At 40.4% G+C, this 21,447-nt stretch overlaps 1 protein-coding gene across 3 annotated transcripts in view; it reads right to left on the reverse strand.

The window, feature by feature from the left end:
- fras1 (Fraser extracellular matrix complex subunit 1) overlaps positions 1-21,447 on the reverse strand; it is a 518,960-nt gene that overhangs the window by 204,322 nt on the left and 293,191 nt on the right. For all 3 annotated transcript variants that reach the window (XM_059988734.1, XM_059988733.1, XM_059988732.1), the window contains 7 exons: positions 13,911-14,054; positions 10,525-10,677; positions 10,269-10,415; positions 8,525-8,671; positions 4,710-4,850; positions 2,075-2,215; positions 1,608-1,748 (listed from right to left, as the gene is read on the reverse strand). In XM_059988734.1, coding sequence (XP_059844717.1) covers positions 1,608-1,748; positions 2,075-2,215; positions 4,710-4,850; positions 8,525-8,671; positions 10,269-10,415; positions 10,525-10,677; positions 13,911-14,054 — 1,014 coding nt within the window. The remainder of the gene's footprint in view (positions 1-1,607; positions 1,749-2,074; positions 2,216-4,709; positions 4,851-8,524; positions 8,672-10,268; positions 10,416-10,524; positions 10,678-13,910; positions 14,055-21,447) is intronic.

Raw genomic sequence — 21,447 nt, forward strand, 5'->3', positions numbered from 1 at the left:
TTGTTGAGTCCAGGATTTTTTTGCTATATAACTGCAGCTGAATCTGTTCATCTCACCTTTCATTCAGGCTACCATTTATGTAACCAACTTCATGGATTGATGTACAGATTAAAATTATATGTTTGGTTTGCAGACTTAGCAATTGAATCAATTCTACCCACAAGTCTCCTAACTTTCTTATTCTGCAAATTCTGAAGGAAATCAATGTTACAGCTATTTTCCAATTTTAGCCATCTGATCACATAGGTATTTACCAAACATTTCTCTGTATATAAAGGCAGCCTTGTACTTGACAACGTAGCAGATAGATGTTATTTAAAATCAAGATATCACACCACCTGACGTGCCAGGCAAAAGGTTCAAGCAGCATCTAGCTTTTTTGATCAAATCACCACCTTGTCTAATACATCTGAAATGGTTACTGGAGTTCTAAACCGCTCCTTCAATCAATGAAAAGGAATTATTGTGTCTAATTATCTTACTTTAGTTGTGTTAGGGTAGAAATTCTTCAAGTGAATTGAATTTCTGAAGTGGAATGTAATCTGCACATGTCAACACATCAGACACATTGTGAAGAGAATGAATTTCTATTGCATGACCCCTCAGAGCAAATAAGTGGCAAACTTTGAAAGTAAGGAGACCTTTGTAAGATTAATTCCTCATATCTTACCTATGGAATGATCCACAACATCCGTTAGGTAAGCAGAAAGGGGGAGGCACAGGAATGCAGTAGTTCAGTACAGGCCGCTTCCTGTGAGGAGTTTGTACATTCTCCCTGTGACCGTGTGGATTTTCTCCCACAGTTCAAAGACATACCAGTTGGTAGCTTAGTCGGTCATTGTAGATTGTCCCATGATTAAGCTAGGATTAAATTGGTGGATTGCTGTGCAGCGCATTTCTAAAGGCCTATTCCACATTCTCTCAATCAGTAAATGAATAAATCAATCAGTAAGTAAGAAAGAAAGTGGGGAGGTAAGCCATAGCACAAGCATGGCCCCACTCCTAGAATGGTTGAAGATTTTTGAGGTCACTGACCTTGATATGGTTTCAAAATAAGTAAGGTGCAGGTTTCTTACAACTAGTGTTTCCTTGCCCTGTGTGCTGATTAAAAAGGTGCTTTGGCAGAGTAGTACTACATTTTGTAAAACAGGGATCGAGTGATTCACGAAGCCAGATTTTTGCCTGAGGCTTAGTAGTACAGTATTATTAGTGTAATTCCAGTGTTATTAGCTCTACAATAGATTATGCGGCAGATCAATCTCAACTTTGTTATTATTTCTCTGAATTGCAGTTCACTCCTCTCTTGAACATGGGCTTTCAGCTGGGCTTTGCAATGTGTGTTGTACAATGAATACAGACAACAGGATACAGCATTCACCTCCACGCCAAGTGGAACTGCACTAGTTTCACTCTCTTCATGGAACTGCACTTCATGAGCAGTTGCGCCTTTTCACTCCCAACCTCCCTGTCTTGATGATATCCCCCTGTGAGGATTGAGTCAAAGGAGTTGAATGGACAGGAAACCAACCTACTTCGATGAAATTATACAATAGCACAGAAATCACACTTGCTATTCTCCCAATTTCCTTGCTTCTACAATTTCTTACCTTCACATATTCTCTTGTACACATTGCCATAGTAACCTGGACCGCAGTCAGAAACACAAAGTGTGTTCTTCAGAAAGGTGGTGCTATCACAATGCTTGCACTGCAAGGCACTGTCACATTCCAAACACCCACTCGAGCAATCTGGAGGAGAGGATGGAACAGGTTAAAATGCTGCAGTGGTGTGGAGCCACGACAATAACTGATCAGTTGTATCCAGGAGACCAGAGTGACAAGCACCTTCTAACTAAGTGCCAATGTTTCGAGAAGGGGAAATGCTGAATAACATACATAATGTGATGTGTTATTTGTGTTAACAATCAACAAAATCTAACAATGTGCTGTGGACCGCATGCACATGTCACTACCCATTTCTATGACAATATAGATGTAACATCACTACAGTTATGGGAGTGGTCTCTGTACTAAAAACTATCTGCTTTCTTTTGTAGAAGTAGCCATTGTCTCACCTATGCATCTTTGATGATCATGATCAGAGTGATATCTTTTTCCACAGTCTTGAACACATTGTGTTCCTAACAGAAGGTAAGGTGTCTCGCAATGGATGCACACATCGTATCTGATACACTTCAAGCAGCGTTCATTACATCCTACAGAATACACAATAAATAGTAATTTCACATCTTCTACAACAACCTGCTCAAATTTTGATCACAGAAAGGAGTGTTTGAGTAACATCAATAGAAAGAAGAACTGTTAAGTCTATTGCTAATGTTTCTAGGAAACATGAACACAGTTGATTCCAAGTAAGATGAATACTTATGAATCTTATCTTCAAAATGTTTACTAAAAATGTACAACATAGGAAGATTCTTTATGGTGACTTATCTTCAAATTTAAGGGCTTTATGAGGGAAGGAGTGCAAATACATGGGAACAAAAATAATTCTAATCACTGATTCCCAAATACTTCTCATTAGTGGAAAATGGAGCTTCAGTCACATGTGTACAAGAGCTATGAAAATTAGCATATTGCACAATTAGTGAACTCTCAGACTATACCTAGGGATCAACTAACTTCAGTTTATGAAAAATATATTTTGCAATTACTGATTACTCATTTTATTTGGCAACTATAATTAAAAGGATCTAGAGATTTAAGCATATTATACACACCTACCTTCATGCACCAAATTACTAGACAGTGGATTCTGATGAGCTGATACACATCGGGACCCGCACATTATTTCCTAATTAAGCGGCTGCCCCAATTAGCAAAGTTTCATAGATTTAGTTAAAAAGGTATAAAAAAGACAAACTACTGTTTAACTGAGTAACAAATTCAGTATTTAAATGAAATACAGAACAAACTGGAACATTACTAATGCTACTACAGTACTTGGGGCGAGACAGTAGTGTCGTGCTTAGCACATCGTTTTACAGAACAGACAACCTGGGTTCACTTCCAGCAGCTGCTGGTAAGAAGTTTGTATGTTCTCCCGGTGACTGCGTGGGTCTCCTCCAGGTGCTCAGGTTTTCTCCCACAGTCCAAAGTAGTACTGGTTGGTAGGTTAACTGGGAATTGTAAATTTTCCTGTGGGGGGGGGGAGATTTCTGAGCGGAGTCAAAGGGCCAGAAGGGCCTATTCCACACTATAGCTCAATAAATAAATAATACTGTGTATTAGTTCCGACTAGTTATGGATGGAGCAATTTGTCCAATGTACACTATTGTGTTCTTTTGACTAAATGTAAATGAACACAAGCAGCACAGACACCAAGTGCGGATAAATGCGGACTTCCTTCATACAATGATTTTTATGATTATGTCCTCAAATCTTCATTTTTATTGTAACTTTCAAGATGATTGTCGACACCTTCAAATTCTTGGTAGTTCCTAACTTATGAAATCAGTTCATTTTCACTCCTGGCTGTTTCTGGCATTTCCAAGCCTGAATGCTTGAAACTTCAGTTGGAAAAACAATTCTGAATTGTCTTACTGCTTATTTCTCAACTATCTGTGACAAAAATCACTGTTATTTGAACACAAGCACATGAAACATACACTATTTAAAAACTGTTCACTCTAGGCACAGTGTAGAGTCTAATAGTCACACAAGTGCATACAACTGACGCTCGTCAGAAACTGTTTGGCAACAGTGTCCTGTCCCAAATATACAAAGAGAATCCCAACTAATTTATTGATTAGCTATATTACTAATAATAATAAAAAGATTTATAAAGAAAAGAATAATTTATTGATTAGCTTTTGTTCTTGAAAGGTTGACCCAAATAGGCGGCTGCCCCGATTAATCGATGGACCAATTAACCAGAATTCATTGTATTCCAACACTTGCTGATGCACAATGCTCAGTATGGTCATTAAAATTGCTCATTCTGCATACCAGACTCACCTAAGGACAGGCACTTCATGCAATACACATTTGACCTCACTGCTACAACATGTAATGCAATTATATGACTAAGAAACAGAGCGGAACTTGAACTCCAAAGTTGGCATTAATGTAGGGAGGTGTCCTGCTCAAGTGTTCCAGGAAAAAAATCAGTGCTTCCCTGCATTATGCTTAGGGAGTCTGTCACAGAAGACAATAATGAATTCTTCCTCCATGGACTCACAGACTAGCTGCGTCTGCACTTTATTGTTTAAGGCCTTCTACCTTTATCCACCTTTCCTATTCTCATCCCTGTTGTCATAGTTTCATCAGAGCATTGGGGAATGGGTTGTTTGATGTGGAGTATGTTTATCCACTAACTGTGCCAACACGAAGAGCATCTGCCTCACCGCAGTTAGCCGAGGCTCCCGTTATGGACAGCCGCTTTAATTGCTCACCTGGAGAGCAATATTCCACCGTTAAGCTTGCACTTTGCATGCAACTCCAAAAATTAGGGACAGCTACTTGGTTTTTGTCATTATGCCCTATATGATATGGTAACTGTATTGGTGCAATGGTGCCTCTTCAGCATGTGTTTCTCTGCAAAATATAATTTCTGGGCCAAAGTATTACCAACGACAATGGTAGCTCAATAAAATAATTGTTAGTGGTTGAATAAGTAACATTTCGTAAGGAACCTGACACTTTCCTGCTGCATATAACAGTAAAGTACAAATAACAATGAAGACTCACGTATACATTCATCTCCTGCTTTGTAGAAGCCCACTTTACACTGCTCTACACAGGAGCCCTCTTGCAAAATATAGCCATCCATGCACTGTAGGCAGTCAGTTTTGAGGGGCCCCTTACAAGCATTGCAGGTCCAGTCACACTCTACCAAAATAAAAACCACTGTTAGTTCTTTAAAGATAACACAATAATGTGTGTTCTTAACAGAGCCAGATATGCATCCTGGCTAAATTGTTCTGTTTGTATCAGAATTGGAGACAAAGATCTGGCAACAGTTTTTTTTAATTGTTAAAATGCTGTGGAATATGTTTGATATACATTGTCAGTACAGTAAACCAATTCTGAAGACTCACCTTGTTCAGTATGCTTGCAAAAGAAAAGGGCTATAGTTCAACAACGATCAAAAATTGGCTCCAAAATCAGTATATCTCAAGCAAATCTAATTTTAAAGATAGTGTACCCAGGGACAGTAGTGCACACTGTACACTGACATGAAGGCTGCTGACATCCTACTACAGTATGTTGATGTATAAAATGCACAGTGATAGTAACTACAATGCAGACCAGATGGGAAGGTAAAATATTCATTTGCTTGTAGCTGTCAGAGAGATCAATGGATAAATGCGCTAATACCCAGCCATGCAGACATAAAGATCTGAAGTGTTTTAAAGCATTCTTGATCACAGCAGCTATGGAAGCAGAAGTAAATTATCCATAATTCCTATATCCCACCACTGCCTGTAAGGCGTTTGTACATTCTCCCTGGTGTACCAGTCGGTAGGTTAATTGGTCAATGTAAATTGTCCTTGAATTAGGCTGGGATTAAATCTGGGGTTGCTGGGTGACATGGATCGAATGGGCAGAAGGGCCTATTCCACACTGTATCTTAATAAATAAATAAAATAAACTATCACCCAATGACTTTAGATGAAAATGAAAAGGTGGAGATTTCAGCGGAAGAAAACACTGTATAGAATTAGAATCAGGTTTATTATCACTGGCACGTGACGTGAAATTTGTTAACAGCAGCAGTAGTTCAATGCAATACATAATCTAGCAGAGAGAGAAAAAATTATAAATAAAAAACATAATAATGATAAATAAACAAGTAAATCAATTATGTACATTAAAAAGATTATAAAAAACATGCAAAAACAGAAATACTGTATATTAAAAAAATGTGAGGTAGTGTTCAAAGCTTCAATGTCCATTTAGGAATTGGATGGCACAGAGGAAGGTGCTCCTGAATTGCTGAGTGTGTATCTCCTACCTGATGGTAACAGTGAGAAAAGGACATGCCCTGGCGCTGGAGGTCCTTAATAATGGACACTGCCTTTCTCAGACACTGCTCCCTGAAGATGTCCTGTGTACTTTGTAGGCTAGTACCCAAGATGGAGCTGACTAGATTTATAACCTTCTGCAGCTTCTTTCGGTCCTGTGCAGTAGCCCCTCCATACCAGACAGTGATGCAGCCTGTCAGAACGCTCTCCACAGTACAACTATAGAAGTTTTTGAATGTATTTGTTGACATGCCAAATCTCTTCAAACTCCTAATAAAGTATAGCCTCTGTCTTGCTTTCTTTATAACTACATTGATATGTTGGGACCAGGTTAGATTCGCAGAGATCTTGACACCCAGGAACTTGAAGCTGCTCACTCTCTCCACTTCTGATCCCTCTGAAGATTGGTATGTGTTCCTTCGTCTTACCCTCCCTGAAGTCCACAATCAACTCTTTTGTCTTACTGACATGGAGTGCCAGGTTGTTGCTGTGGTACCATTCCACAAGTTGGCATGTCTCACTCCTATATGCCATCTCGTCACCACCCGAGATTCTACCAACGATGGTTGTATCGTCAGCAAATTTATAGATGGTATTTGAGCTATTCCTAGCCACACAGTCATGTGTATATAGAGAGTAGAGCAATGGGCTAAGCACACACCGCAGAGGTACACCAGTGTTGATCATCAGTGAAGAGGAGATGTTATCACCAATCCACACAGATTGTGGTCTTCCGGTTAGGAAGTCAGGGATCCAAGTGCAGAGGGAGGTACTGAGGCCCAGGTTCTGCAACTTCTCAATCAGGATTGTCGGAATGGTGGTATTAAATGCCAAATAAAAACAAAGGTTAATGATGTCCGTAACAACAACCTTCCCACCCCAAAGCAATGGTTGCATTGGTCAAGTTACAATAGGGGATATTCTGCTGAAACTCACCCTCATCCTTGCTGAGCTGGAGTCTTTTTCACTTTAGGTAGAAACCATTAAACCAGCCTTACCAATATACAACCTTGGGCACAGTGAAAGGATGGAGAAGGGGGGACTACTGCCAAGAGAACATTTTCAAAATAGCCCACCCATCCTCAGTGGGCATTCAACCCAAATGCCCAATTTGAGTCTGATATAATGATACAATTTCTTAGATTTAGATAAAAATAAGATGTAATTGTATAGTTTGCTAAAGTAGTTAAATAAGTGAGCAAGCTATCTGCAACATTTAGTTGTCAAAGAGCTTTAAAACATTATTACCCAATCTGATTTAAATGTATAATGTAACAGGTAACAACATAGCTGAAGGCCATAGTGATTGCATTAAATGACAAGTCTAAACTCCAAACTGTAATGCATTCACTTTAGTTTAGACACAATTTCTTTCCTCTGCGGTTTACACAATATGTTTTATATTGCACTATGATTGCCCACTGTTATTATTACTCCTCCACAGTCAATATTGGAGTGGGTTGGTACGTACAGTATGTGTAAGTTCCAACCTGAAGTTCTGGATTTACTACAATAAACAAGTAGAAGAGCAATCAATGGCAAAGACAGCAGAGGCAAAACATTTATAATACAACATTGAATATTAAATAAAGATAGTAATTTTCAGAGTTAAGTCACCATATATAATAAGATGAAATATACACTTAGCCCCAAAATAAAATTACTTACATCACTGTACAACTCACTGATGAAATTATCCTTTAACCACTCAAGAGTAAATTCAGCCGTGAAAGTTTTCATTAAAGTTAAACAAAATTAAATTCAAATAGAGTCAAACTCATTACTAATTTCTCCATAAACATTTGGCAATTAATTAAATATATGGATTTCAAATATTCATTTATCACTGAGACCTTTCGCAGAATTTTCAACATTGTAATCTGCTGTTGTTTTAATTTTCTCTAATTTCTTTAAAAGAAACAATTTAGTTCAAGACTACTTCAAGTCACATTACTCTTAAGCCAAATGTAGCAATTATTTCCAAGGGCCATTTGATTTAGCAACTACTGTATTTAATTTCTTTGCAACACTTTCCTACATTTCTAAGGAAGTGTTTGACACATTCCTCGTGCTATAATCTGCATTTGTTTCTACTCTGCATAATATAAGCAAGCCATACTCGAAATGACAAGGACACACCTAACAAACAATGGATGCTACTGCACATAGTTTTAATCATTCTGAAAAAGCAACAGAGCCTGAAATTCAAACTGACATCAATCACTCTGCATAACAATGCTCTCAGTCGAATATTCACTTTTTACATTGATATTCAATTACATTTTTAAAAAATGCTTATAAAGGTACAACTGTTTCTTTACTCGGATAAGTGAATCACACAACTCCAGATGAAGAATCTTCTGTGAATGTCTGCTTTTCACAGGATTCAACAAGAAGTTGAGTACATGCTTCAAATATCCACATCATACCACCACATTTTTTGATAATTATTTATTTTCAGAATTAAAACAAATGGGAAAACTAATGAAATAAAGAAAATCAGATCTCTGAAGGAAGTGACTTAATGGATTATCTTACCTTGACAAATTCCTGAAGAATAGTTTATATAGTACTGTTGGGCACAGTTCCTATATTGACATTCGCCAAAGAGTAAAACTTTAGTTGGGTCTTTACAGATCAAACAGGCTGAATCTGACTCACAAGTCAAACATTGACTACTGCAGGCTAAAAGGTAAAAAGGAGGAAATCCAGTGAGATGTTTCACCCTAAAAAAAACAAACTATATTACCATAGATTCCATCTCATATAAAAATGAATCAGGTTACAAAAGGTTTGGACTAAATGTCTACATATTGTTTAATTATTAACTTCCTTTTGCCACACTGTTGGTTACAAATGTTAAAACAAATGAAACAACAACTGGAGAGCTAGCAATCAATTTAATGAATGAATTAAGAGTATGATCCCATGAACAATATCTCATTATTTGTCTTTTCCAATTTACTTCTGTAACTTATAGTAATTTATATGCCATTCACTGCATTGCTGCTGTAAAACTACAAATCTAACTGAATACGTCAGGAATAATAAACCAGATTCTGATTCTGAAATGATCACAAGAATTTCAAACCATCTCCAAAAGTGACAAGAATCTATTACATCAACAAACCTGAGATCAAAACAGCCTGATAATGTATTAACTAGACTAGAAATAAAACAAAGTGCTTAAGAACTCTTCAATACTAGAATTATTTGAGGACACTTTGGTGGCAATGCAAATAGAGCAAATAATAGTTTTCAGAAATCCATATGGTTACATAACTAATTCCACATCTGCCAGCACAGCATGAGATCCTTTTTTGTTCACTGAATCATTTACAGTATCAAGTACATCAGCAATGCCTTATAAAGTTAATGAGGCAACATTCTCAACAACTTTATCATGGGAAAAACACTTCAGTTTGTGAATACAATCACTAAAAAGACAATTTGACACCGGAGAATTTCAAACCACTTAATGGTATCTCAAGGCCAACAGAAAACTCTTGTCCGTAAATTGTTTCTATATTTATGTTATTAACTGTTGGGGGAATCTTCACTGCAGTCTATCTAACTGGCAGCATCTTACGCAAATCAACGAAGAGTTTCCCTTGGTTCATGTCGACATTTTCAGTGAAAACACAGGATAGTGCATTCTTAAGAAGAGAAAAATGTTCCCACTATCCCAACTGTTCATTGCTATCTAGTCACATCTCCTCAAACTATGCGTGTATTGATCAGGTGAATCCATCACGTGGATTGGCTCGTGAAGTTCCTTAGGTCCCTCCTCTTCCCCATTTTGATGTTTGGTCTGATCAACTGAACCTCTTAACCATGTTGGCATACTTTTATGCACTGAGTTGCTTCCACGTGATTGGTTGATTGGTTATTTGCATTAATGAGCAAGTGTATCTAATAAAGTACCCACTGAGTGCTCACTGAGCTGAGACTTCTTGTAACATACATGGAATAGATTTTCCTTCCCATTACACAAGGAAAATCTGTTTTATTTGTAACACACTCCAACTTTATGCCACACATATGGTCATTTCTACCTACATTTACAATACATATTCTTAAACCGAGGGTCCTCTGTTATTGCTTCTAAAGGCACGTGTTCCTCATTTTTTCTTTACCATTCACAGTTACAACATATTCACATTTTGCAAGTACTGACAATACCAGCTCACTGGAGGTGTAAGGTTAGAAGTTCCACCACCCCCCTCGGTACAAGTCCCAACAAGCAAGCAGCAGGTGAAGGCAAGGTCACAGAGATACGTACGCCGGCAAATCCGATCACTATCACTGTAATACGTTTGGGGGCAGGCACTCATACACACGCCATTCTGGGCAAGAACCAGGTCTGCTTCACAGTCAGTACAACCAGAGGCTCCTCCACTACTGCAGGCTTTACATGACGGGTGGCATCCTGAAATTGTCATAAGAAAGACATGAATGATTGACCTCCCCAATTTCAATAAACATTGAACCTACAAATATTTACTATTAAGCACTTATTTATAATTATTATTACTTACTTCTGCAAGTACTGCTGCTCATGAAGTACCCCTTAGGGCAATGAGAAACGCAGTGGTCTCCGAGCAACAGCTTGCGGTTGTCCTCACAGGTCAAGCAGACACTGCCTGCACCTTGAAGGTTAGCCACACACCGATGGCACTCCGCTTGGCAAGCTGAAACAAATTAAAAACACTATTGGTCCTGGTAACCCTGAATAGTAAGGATTCCAGTTTCAAAGTACATTTATTATCGAAGTATGTATGCAGTATACAACCCTGAAATTCGTCGTCCCCACAGTCACAAAACAAAGAAGAACCTTGGAGCCAAACCGTTCAAAGAAAATCTTCAAACATCAAACCCCCCCCCCCCCCCTTCATGCAACAAAATTGCACAAACAAAAAAAAGAGCGAAAACACAGAATATCAAACACAAAATCAAAAGGCATATTTTGGTTCAGTTCCACTCAGTGTTCATTATCTTCATGCTTCCCTGATTCAAAAATTACCCAAAAGTAGGAACAAAAGAAGTGACCATAACCAAAACATCATAAACCTGAATCATAGAGTCCAAATCTACCATCCGCCGATTAAACCTTGCCAAGAGATCAGTCAAATACAAGGACCTTCCCTCGGGAGCAGTAAGTGAGAGACTGCCACAGGCAGACACCTTCTCCAGCAGCAGCAAGTGAGAGGTGATAGCTATAACGCTGTCAATCCTTAGTTCTTAAGAATTGGGGTCAGTGCTAGGAATCAGGAATGTGGCCAGACCATTAGCAGTGGTTGGAAAATTGGGAATATGGGTCAGGTGTGCCGCTAGAGCCGGAAGTCAGGAATGTATGGTCGGAGGTAGGGTCTGGCCAACCCTGCTGTAGAGCCTACTCATAGACACTTTGCAATTGGATCAAAACATTGTGCTGTTAAGTCTCTGTGGTAACAGGTATGTGATAGCTAACCTACTTTAGTAACATCCCACACACACGCAACTTCCACTTCAGAACAAGAAATGTCAGGATCTGTATGGACAGTGCCAGCAGTTACAGGCCTGAACACCACTCTACTATCACAGTCAATGAACTCGGGCATTGTCATCGCTGCACTGACAGAGACACAATGGGCAGGAGATGGCCAGTTTATAAACAAGGGGTATATGCTCTTCAAGAGAAACAATCTTGGAAAGGAAGTTTAACTTCACAGAATGAAGGTCAACTTACTATCAAGAATGAGCTAGCCCAGCAACAAGTTCTGTTGAATTGGTAACTTCTTGGCCATGCTACGATCAGCCATATATTCACTCCAATCCTGAAAGCTTCAGTTGATTCCAGGGTGGATTTCTCTTTCCACACTGGAAAAAGAGACAAACTGATCCACCTGGGCAGCTGGAATACCATGGGGAAAGTGGTGAAGCATGATTTGGCGAAGAAAGAGTAGAGAATGCTAAATCCAATCCATTAAGGAGCATGTGTCGGAGTAGAAACAACATTAAAGTTTCAGGATCAGGACACAAGATCTCAGACCCAAACAGTTAAGACTGTTTCTATTTCCATGGATGCAGAGTTTTCTAGACAACAGAGTCCTTTCCTTGAGGCGTAGACTTGTCGTACCAAACAGCCTACTTCAAAAGAGAAACAAAAACAAGACACAGTGGCAACACCCTTGTCCAATCCCTAGCATCTGTTAAAGGGAGCCAAAGACGTCTGCATCATCTGAACCATGACCACTGAACTGAACATCATCTGATCTGCACTAATATCTCCATCAACACAGTCTCAGGACACCATCACCAATGGAAATGTGGCTGTAAGAAGATCAATATCACAGCTTGCAAATACCCTGGAAAGATAGCTCTACTATGACAGCACCTCACAGGCAGCCTGCTAACTTTGAGCCTGCAGGAGCCAGAAGATATGCACAGCTCTAAGTCTGTCATGAAGTACCCCCTTCACTGGCCCTCGGGAAATAACAACTGGTTCTCTGAAAGAATAACTGGGATTGGTTTGATGACAATTACAAGTAGATCCAAGAGCTAAATAACCTTAAATATAAGGTAGTATAAGGTATATACAGTCGGCCCTCCTTATCCGCGGGGGATTGGTTCTGGGACCCCCTGTGGATACCAAAATTCATGGACGCTCAAGTCCCTTATTTAACATTTATCTGTGCGGAGATCTTTAGGACCCAGCGGAACCCCGGACTTTATTTAACATGTCTCCGTGCGGTGGACATTAGGACCTGGCAGCGCAGCTCTGAATCCGCAGTGTTTCTGTTCACCAAAATAATCATGTTTGCGATTGAAAATAAGGTGGAAGTAATAAAGCGAACGGAAAGAGGTGAGCCATTGGTCATTGGATAAGCGTTAGGCTACAGTCAGTCAACGATTGGAACAATTTTAATGCAGCATGTGAAAGGCCCTGCCCCGAAGAAAGCTACAATTGTTACTAAGCAACGCAGTGGTTTAATTATTGAAATACATATGTTTCTTAAGTGTTTTATATGCATAGAAAGCTAAAATATGTACTATATACTAAGAAAAATGTTTGACTAACTGACGCTAAATAAAACCGGATGTACCTGTTCCGACTTCAAATCCGACATAAAGACGGACTCAGGAATGGAACTCATTCATAACCCAGGGACTGCCTGTACTTTTAAGTCATTTCTAGATTACTTATAACACCTAATACAATGTAAATGCTATGTAAATAGTTGTTATACTGTATTGTTTAGGAATAATGACAAGAAAAAATAGTCCGTACATGCTCAACAATGAGTGCTGGAGAGAGAACTTCCGGGTTTTCCCGACCCACGGTTGGTTGAATCCGTGCATATGGAATCCGCGGATAAGGAGGGCCGACAGTAATATACATATACACACACACACACACACACCATATATATACACACATATATATACCTATATACAAGAACTTCTGTCTTTAATCAGGAGAAGAAACACTTTTAGCTGAAGGCAGAGATCCAGTTGGAAATCCTGACCTAAAGAACACGGTGAACAGGCTTCAGCTGTTTGCTTTGAGTGTTCTTTTTTCTCTAGCCCCAACAGTCAAGGCCTCACCTCAAAGAGATTCAACACGGACTGAGCTCATCAAGGACACAGCCACTGGAAAAAAAATTTTGATGCTATTCTCTACTGTGACTCTCCTTATAAATGGCTGAACTCTATCCCACATCAAACCATCTCCATTCCTGACCTACAGGTCAAAAAGGCCATTTCTCAGCTGAAAAATAAGCATGTCTTGGAAACTGACAGCATCACACCGAAACCTTAAAACCTAATGCTTCAGCCACAGATCCACATCTAGGTGAAGGAGGATGTACGACACACTTCACAATGTGTAATAAGATAATGGATGCTTTTCAATTTGTAAAGTACATTTAAAGTGTTCACTTACCAACACAGTATCCAACTTGGTTCAGGTACTGGCCCCCAGTGCAGCCAGTTCTGCAATATCCATTCAGCTGGGTAGCGTGAGGGTGGCATGTCACACAGTCAGCATCTGAGGGACCATCACATTCTTTGCAAGAAGGATGACAAGCTAGAAGGGAAAACACTAAAAATGAGCATCTTTGAATAAGTTATTACATTAAAAGAGCCGGGTAAATGTAACTTGATTTTGAACACATAAAATAGCAGGAATTTTATTTCCATACTATTAAAGCAGGGACATTGTCGATACTCAACCAGCCACGGAATAAATGCACAACATGGTGCATTTTCAGAGATTGTTTTTCTATGCTACTCATAGTTACTCTAATGGGGACATTACTGGATCATTCTTGTTATCTAACACATTACTTCAGGCAATGATGTAAACATGTGGCAATTTTTCAAGTCATCCAGGCAAAGAATTCTGCAACAACCAAAAAGAATAGCCAGCTTCAGCCTTGTTCACCACGCTCAATTCCAACATGTCTCATCTACTACTTGTCATGAGCAGGAACACTAATTGATTTTGCCCTCCCTTTCCAAATGAGACCAGCAACAAAGCATTCATTATCAGGTCATCAACTTACAGCTTAACTTTTAACCCAAGACATCAGCGGATCTTGGGTCAAGAGGGTGAACAGCTTTAAATTCCTCGGCATAAACATCATCGAGGATCTCATGTGGTTTGTACATCCCAGCTATGTGGTGAAAAAGGCACAACAGCGCCTCTTTCACCTTAGACGGTTGAAGAAGTTTTGTATGGCCCCCCAAATTCTAAGAACTTTTTACAGGGGCACAATTGAGAGCATCCTGACTGGCTACATCACTGCGTGGAATGGGAACGGTACCTCCCTCAATCGCAGGACTCTTGCAGAGAGTGGTGTGGACAGTCCAGCGCATCTGTAGATGTGAATTTCTCACTATTCAGGACATTTACAAAGACAGGTGTGTAGAAAGGGCTCGAAGGATCATTGGAGGCCTGAGTCACCCTAACCTTAAACTGTTCCAGCTGTTACCATCCGGGAAACGGTACTGCAGCATAAAAGCCAGGACCAACAGAATCCAGGACAGCTTCTTCCACCAGGCCATCAGACTGTATAATTCATGCTGACGGAACTGTATTTCTATGTTATATTGACTATCCTGTTGTACATAATATTTATTATAAATTACTATAATTGCACATTTAAACAGAGACGTAATGTAAAGATTTTCACTCCTCTTGTACATGAAGGATGTAAGTAATAAAGTCAATTCAATTCAATGTTCACCTCTCCACAGATTCGGCCTAACTAAATGGGTATTTTCAGCACTTTATCTTTCTATTTTGGATTATGAAGGGCAAAATGTTAACTCATCTGAATAACTGCAACAATGCATGATGCCTTCAAACACTGTTGGAATTTCGGAAGAACGGTAGTGGACTATTCTGTCCAAACTTCCTTCTTCTACCATTCAGTCAAATCATGATTACTCTGTCCCCAACTTGCTTTACCCACCTTTGGTTCATAGCTCTTTACTACTGAGATCAACAAAACTCAGCTTTGACCCAGCTTTTAGTGGAAGAGGGCATCAGATTCCTGGGGTCTGGAGCTGTGCTTCTCCATTTGCTTAAATACACAGCTCTACTTTTATGATTCTATCCTCGCACTCTCAATTCCCACCCAGGGAAAATTGTTCTTCAGCGTCTGCCGTATTGAATCCTATTTTGCACACAAGTCAGATCACACCTCTTCAACCAAAGCACCTAGGGAAATCAGGACTGATATTTCCCATATTCTGAAAAGTATGTGACTATTGGACTGCACTTTATATTGGTTTCCTTCAGTTTTTCAGTGTTTTCCTTCTTGTGGCCAATTAGCAAGTGGGAGATCTGTTAATTTTTTGTTAAACCCCCCCCCCCCCCGGGTTTGGGTTTAGATTCTATAGTAGTAGTACTTTTCTGTGAGTGAGGGGGGTCAGGGATTGTTAGTGTCCCTGTTTTTTTCTGTGAGTGAGGGGGGTCAGGGATTGTTATTGTCCCTGTTTTTTTCTGTGAGTGAGGGGGGTCAGGGATTGTTAGTGTCCCTGTTTTTTTCTGTGAGTGAGGGGGGTCAGGGATTGTTATTGTCCCTGTTTTTTTCTGTGAGTGAGGGGGGTCAGGGATTGTTATTGTCCCTGTTTTTTTCTGTGAGTGACGGGATCAGGAATTGTTATTGTCAATGTTTCTTTTCTGCGGGTGAGGGGATCGGAGATTGTTATAGTCACTGCCTTTTCTGTGAGTGAGGGGGTCGGACAATGCTATTGTCCCTGTTTTTTTCTGCGGGGGAGGGTGGTGAATTGTTGTTGATGCTGTTTTTTTCTGCAGGGGAGGAGTGGGGTATTTGATGCTATTATTGCAGTTTTGGCCTGCAGGGGAGGTGTGGGGGTTTGGGCACTATTATCGCTTTTTTTTCTGTGTGGAAGGGGGTGGGGGATTTTGGGGTCTGCAAGTTTTGCTTTTCTTTTTCATGCTGGGGGGGGGGGGGGGTGGTTGAGTTAATGTCTTTTCTTTCATCAGTTCCCATGGTGTTTCTATATTTCTTGGCTATCTGGAGAAAACAAATATCCAAGTTGTCTTGTTCTTGCATACGTTGTCAATAAAATGAACCTTTGAACCTTTATCCAAGCTGGCCACATAAAGCAACCCATCACTACCTGGCTAAACTGTGCTGTGTATCCCGTAGGCCAATGTATCTTCCCAAAGTTTCAACTTCCAGATCTGTACGCTGAAATAATACCTGCCAGATGGCTCCATTGTAATGTTATACCAGCAACAGGCATCTAAATACACAGTTCCTCCTTTGAATTACTCTCACTGCAATCTGTAATTGCTCTTTAAGCAATGTACTTTTTCATAAACTACAGATTTCATGATCTTCTGAAGGAGTTGCTGGACTGCACTCTCAAGCAAGCAGGTAAGGCACTTTAAAGCAGCTGAAAGTTCATTGCCTTGGCTAGAAGTGGGGGGGGGAAGGGGGCTCTCTGGCCAGGATGAAACACGGGGGGGGGGGCACTGTCTACTCAGCATCTTTTTGGCAAATGTGCAATCGTGGGAGAACAAAGGGCAAGGATATTGTATCATAGGGAAATGAGGGATTGTTGTGGTTCGGTTTTACAGACACGTGGTTTACTCAGAGTGCACTGCAATCAGACCTGAAGGCTCCTCGATACGCAGGAGGGACCAAGCTACTGATTCGGTTAAGGCAAAACATGGAGGTGCATGTTTCATGATGAACTCTCGGCGGTGCTCCGATGTGGCGATTTTGTTGTTCTTGAGTTCCCCCGAAATCGGACACCTATATGATCAAATGTCAACCATTCTTTTCACCAAGAGAATTCTCCTCCATGATCGTGACGGCAGTTTATATACCACAATGACCAACTATAATCAAGCGTTTGAAATACTGCAAGATGCCTTCACCAAGCAACAAACAGCCCACCCTGACATATTTCATATCAGAGTCAGGGATTTCAATCAGGCTTGTCTGAAGAAATCCCTGCCCAATTATGATCAGCATAAAACCTGCAGCACCAGAGGCCCTAACAGAGATGACCACTGTTATACTAAGATAAGGAATGCCTACCGTTCTAAGCCCAGACCACTGTTCGTGAAATCTGATCACTTGGATCACCTACAAACAGGACGAGGCTAAAGAGCAAAGCTCCAGATATTAGGACAACAAAGAGGTGGTCGCAGGAGGCAGAGCAGCGATTATAAAGTTGCTTTGAGTCAGTGGACTGTGCTGTGTTCAAGGAATCATCTGTGGATCTGAATGAATACCCCAGTGTTGCCATGGACTTTATAAAAACAATGTGTCCTCACAAAATCATTCAGAGTCTTCCCCAACCAGATGCCCTGGATGAACCATGAGATCCGTAATCTTCTGAGGGCCAGATCAGAGGCTTTCAAGACTGGCGACCTCGAGAGTTATAAGTACGATCTCTGGAGAGCTATCTCACAGGCAATTTCCAAATGAAACTTGAATCAGTGAACGATGCTTGACAGCTGTGGCAGGGCTTACGTGGCTTACACTAAACTGAACTGTGTGTGTAAAATCAGGCAACATAAGTAACAACAGGACTTCACTTCCAGATGACCTCAATGCCTCTGTGCTCGCTTTGACTGTCAAAATCTAGAGGAACATACATGAATTTCCACAGCCTCCTACTGCCCTCTGATTTCAATTGCTGAGGACAATGTGAAGAGATGAGGATGAACCTACGAAAAGCATCAGGACCAGATGGGTTACCTAGACATCCCACCCTGCAAAAACTCATTTCAGGGAGGTAGCATTACCACCCCGCCCCCTGCAACACCATATCCCACCCCCCTCCCTGGTCAACCTCCAAGGGTGTATGTATACAGGACATTTGATTACGAAAGAACACAACAATTTATTTGATCACATATTAAAACTATTTAGACACACACACACATTTTTTTTGGCATTCTCAATGCTAATAGCTAAATGCTCATGCAAAAAGCTTTTCTATTTCTTTTGCAAAGTTTCCTTGTACTGTGATGTGGCTTGCTTGGCAGATTTGAACATTTTGCCAGAAGTCTCAACCACATAGCAGTCTGTGTCAATGAATTTGTTAATTTTGCAAGACATCAGATTCACAAGTGTTTTGTGAGGCAGCTGACTTCTGAATTCTGTCTTGATGTGACGCACCATGCTGAATGTCTTTTCTACATCACAGTTAGAATTTAGCAGCACCAAAAGCAGCTTCATCAACCGGCAGAGCTCTTTGAATCTCAACTGCCCTGTGCTCACAGATTTTACTTTGGACAGCTTCCCCCAGAACTCATCACTGGCAAACTTTTGTAGTTTGGCACCAGTCCTTCAAGGTCAGTTGAGATGTAATCAAGGACTTCCAAGTGGAGCTGTTCTCTTGCATCTTCCTTGATCACATTTGGAAATCTCTCTGCCAAAGTCAAAATCTGCTCTGGATTCACCTCATCTTGGCTCTCTGTATTGACCAGTGACAGATTCTTCGAGATTTGGTCTCTCATTGGGAACTTCTCCAAGATTTTCTGAAAGCTGACACAGAATGTTCTGGCATCTTTGAAGAACCACTTCGTCTTGTAAGGGGGGGCTTATATTATCATGGAATCTTTTTTTATTCTATTACAACTTTAAGCAAGTCTACAGGGAGTCTGGCCTCATAACATAGGACATCAATAGAGTAGCTCCTTAACAGCTAGCCAGCCAGCTTAGATAACGTTAGCTATGCTAATGAACAAATGACACCTGTTACACTCACCTCAACATGTCTTTTACAGTCAGTTAACCCACCGTGGGCAGTAGAAAAGTCACTGTTGCAAACAGTGCAGCGAGCAACACTGACATTATTTTTGACCCCTATTAGGCAGGGGTACACTTTAGTGCAGTCTAGGGTGAAGTACATTTTATATTTTATTTTTTAGAACACTCCGCCATGGCACTGCAGGACACTAAACTGAACTCATGGACAATGAAAGAAAGAAAGAGAGAGAGAGAAAGAGAGGGGGGTGTCAATTGTAATGCCCACCCACAGAGAAAACTGATAGATCTACTTAACACAAAGAAAGACCAATCAGGATTCATTCATCCATCCATCTATTCCCTCTCTCTCTCTCTCTCTCTCTCTCTCTCTCTCACTCTGACAAAAATCGATTTCCAGGTTATTGTATATGATTTGTGGGCATCAGGGAGCTGCGATCAATATGCGGGAGACTCCTGGAACTTCCGGGAGAGGTGGGATGTCTGGGTTACCTGTACTGATCAATAGCATGGAATGTACACTGAGATCTTATCCTCTCACTTCAGCTGTCTGAGGTGCCCACTTGTTTCAAGAAGGTTTCAACTATACCGGTGCCTAAGAACGTGGTAACCTGCCTCGACGACTATCGTCCAGTAGCACTTACATCCAATGAAGTGTTTTGAGAGGTTAGAGATGAAACATATTAACTCCTGCCAGAGAGGTAGCTTGGATCTACTCCAAGTTGCCAACTGGCATAACAGATCCACAGTAGATGCCATTTCATTGGCTCATCACTCAACTCTGGAACATCTGGACAGTTAAGATCCATACACCAGAATGCTCTTTATTGACGACAGCTCAGCATTCAATGCTATCATCCCCTCATGACTAATCAATAAGCTTCAAGACTTTGGCCTCAATACCTTTTTGTGCAATTGGATCCTCAATTTGCTCACTTGCAGATCACAATCAGTTCAGATTGGCAACAACATCTCCTCCACCATCCACATCAGCACAAGTGCACCACAAGGATGTGTGCTACGCCCCCTGCTCTACTCACTTTACACTTATGATTGTGTGACTAAGCTCTGTTCCAATGCCCTATTCAGGTTTGACCCAGTGGTGCCACACAACTCAACATCAGAAAAACCAAGGAGATCGCTGTTAACTTCAGAAGAAAACCAAATGTCCATGAACCAGTCCTCTTCAGAGTTGGAGAAAATTGGCAACTTTAAATTCCTTAGTGGCATCAATTCCTCAGAAGACTCTACTTCATTAGGTGTCTGCAAAGATTCAGCATGACATCTACAACATTGACAATCTTCTACAGATCTGGTGGAGAGTATATTGACTAGTTGCATTACAGACTGATATGGAAACACCAGTGCTCTTGAATGGTAAATCCTTGGTGTTAATATTGATAGCAAGTGACTTCCGGTAAGATGGTGATTGTTTAGTCGCTCTGAACTTTTGCTCCGTCATTCTTCCTATCTTTGCACGATATGTCTCCCTTCTTAAACCTTAGTTAGGTATTTTATTAGTTTTCTTTTACCTGCCTGCGAACACATCTATCTTATAATGGCTACCAAAAATACTAAAACCGGGAAAAAGGAAACTTCTACGGCTTTGCCGGCCGACATTCTCGCTGTTTTGGAACAACATCGACAAGATATTTTAATGGATTTTAGAAATGAATTTAGAACTTCTTTAAACCAGCTGGATTTCAAATTGGATCAGATCAATGCTAGAGTGGATGAACATGCTGAACATTTATCTCACATTGAGTTAACTTCTGAAGATTTAAAACGCCATGTTCAATATCTTGAAACTCTCTGCTCCAACCTAGAGGAGAAGAACAGGAAACTTTTTTCCAAAATGGTGGATCTTGAAAACCGGAGCAAACGTTGCAATCTACGAATTCTTGGTTTGCTAGAGGCCACCAAAAAGGGCTCTCCCATTGAATGTTTTCCTGATTTTCTCTGTGAGATTTTCAGGAAAGAATTTTGTCCGACTCCACCTGAGCTTGAAAGGGCTCACAGGATGTATGTTCCTCGTGCAACTCTGGGTTCCCGTCCACGGCCGGTCATTTTGTGCTTTCATGAAAAACCGTTTGATTATGGAGGCACGTCACAGAGGTACTTTTGCTTTTCAAAGTACGGTCATTCGTTTTGTGGAGGATTTTGCCCCCCAGGTTCTGAAGATGTGTGCTGAGTTTAAAGGTGTAATGAAAGTGCTTT

The sequence above is a fragment of the Hypanus sabinus genome, chromosome 14, assembly GCF_030144855.1.
Source record: "Hypanus sabinus isolate sHypSab1 chromosome 14, sHypSab1.hap1, whole genome shotgun sequence".
In the NCBI taxonomy this organism is placed as follows: domain Eukaryota; kingdom Metazoa; phylum Chordata; class Chondrichthyes; order Myliobatiformes; family Dasyatidae; genus Hypanus; species Hypanus sabinus.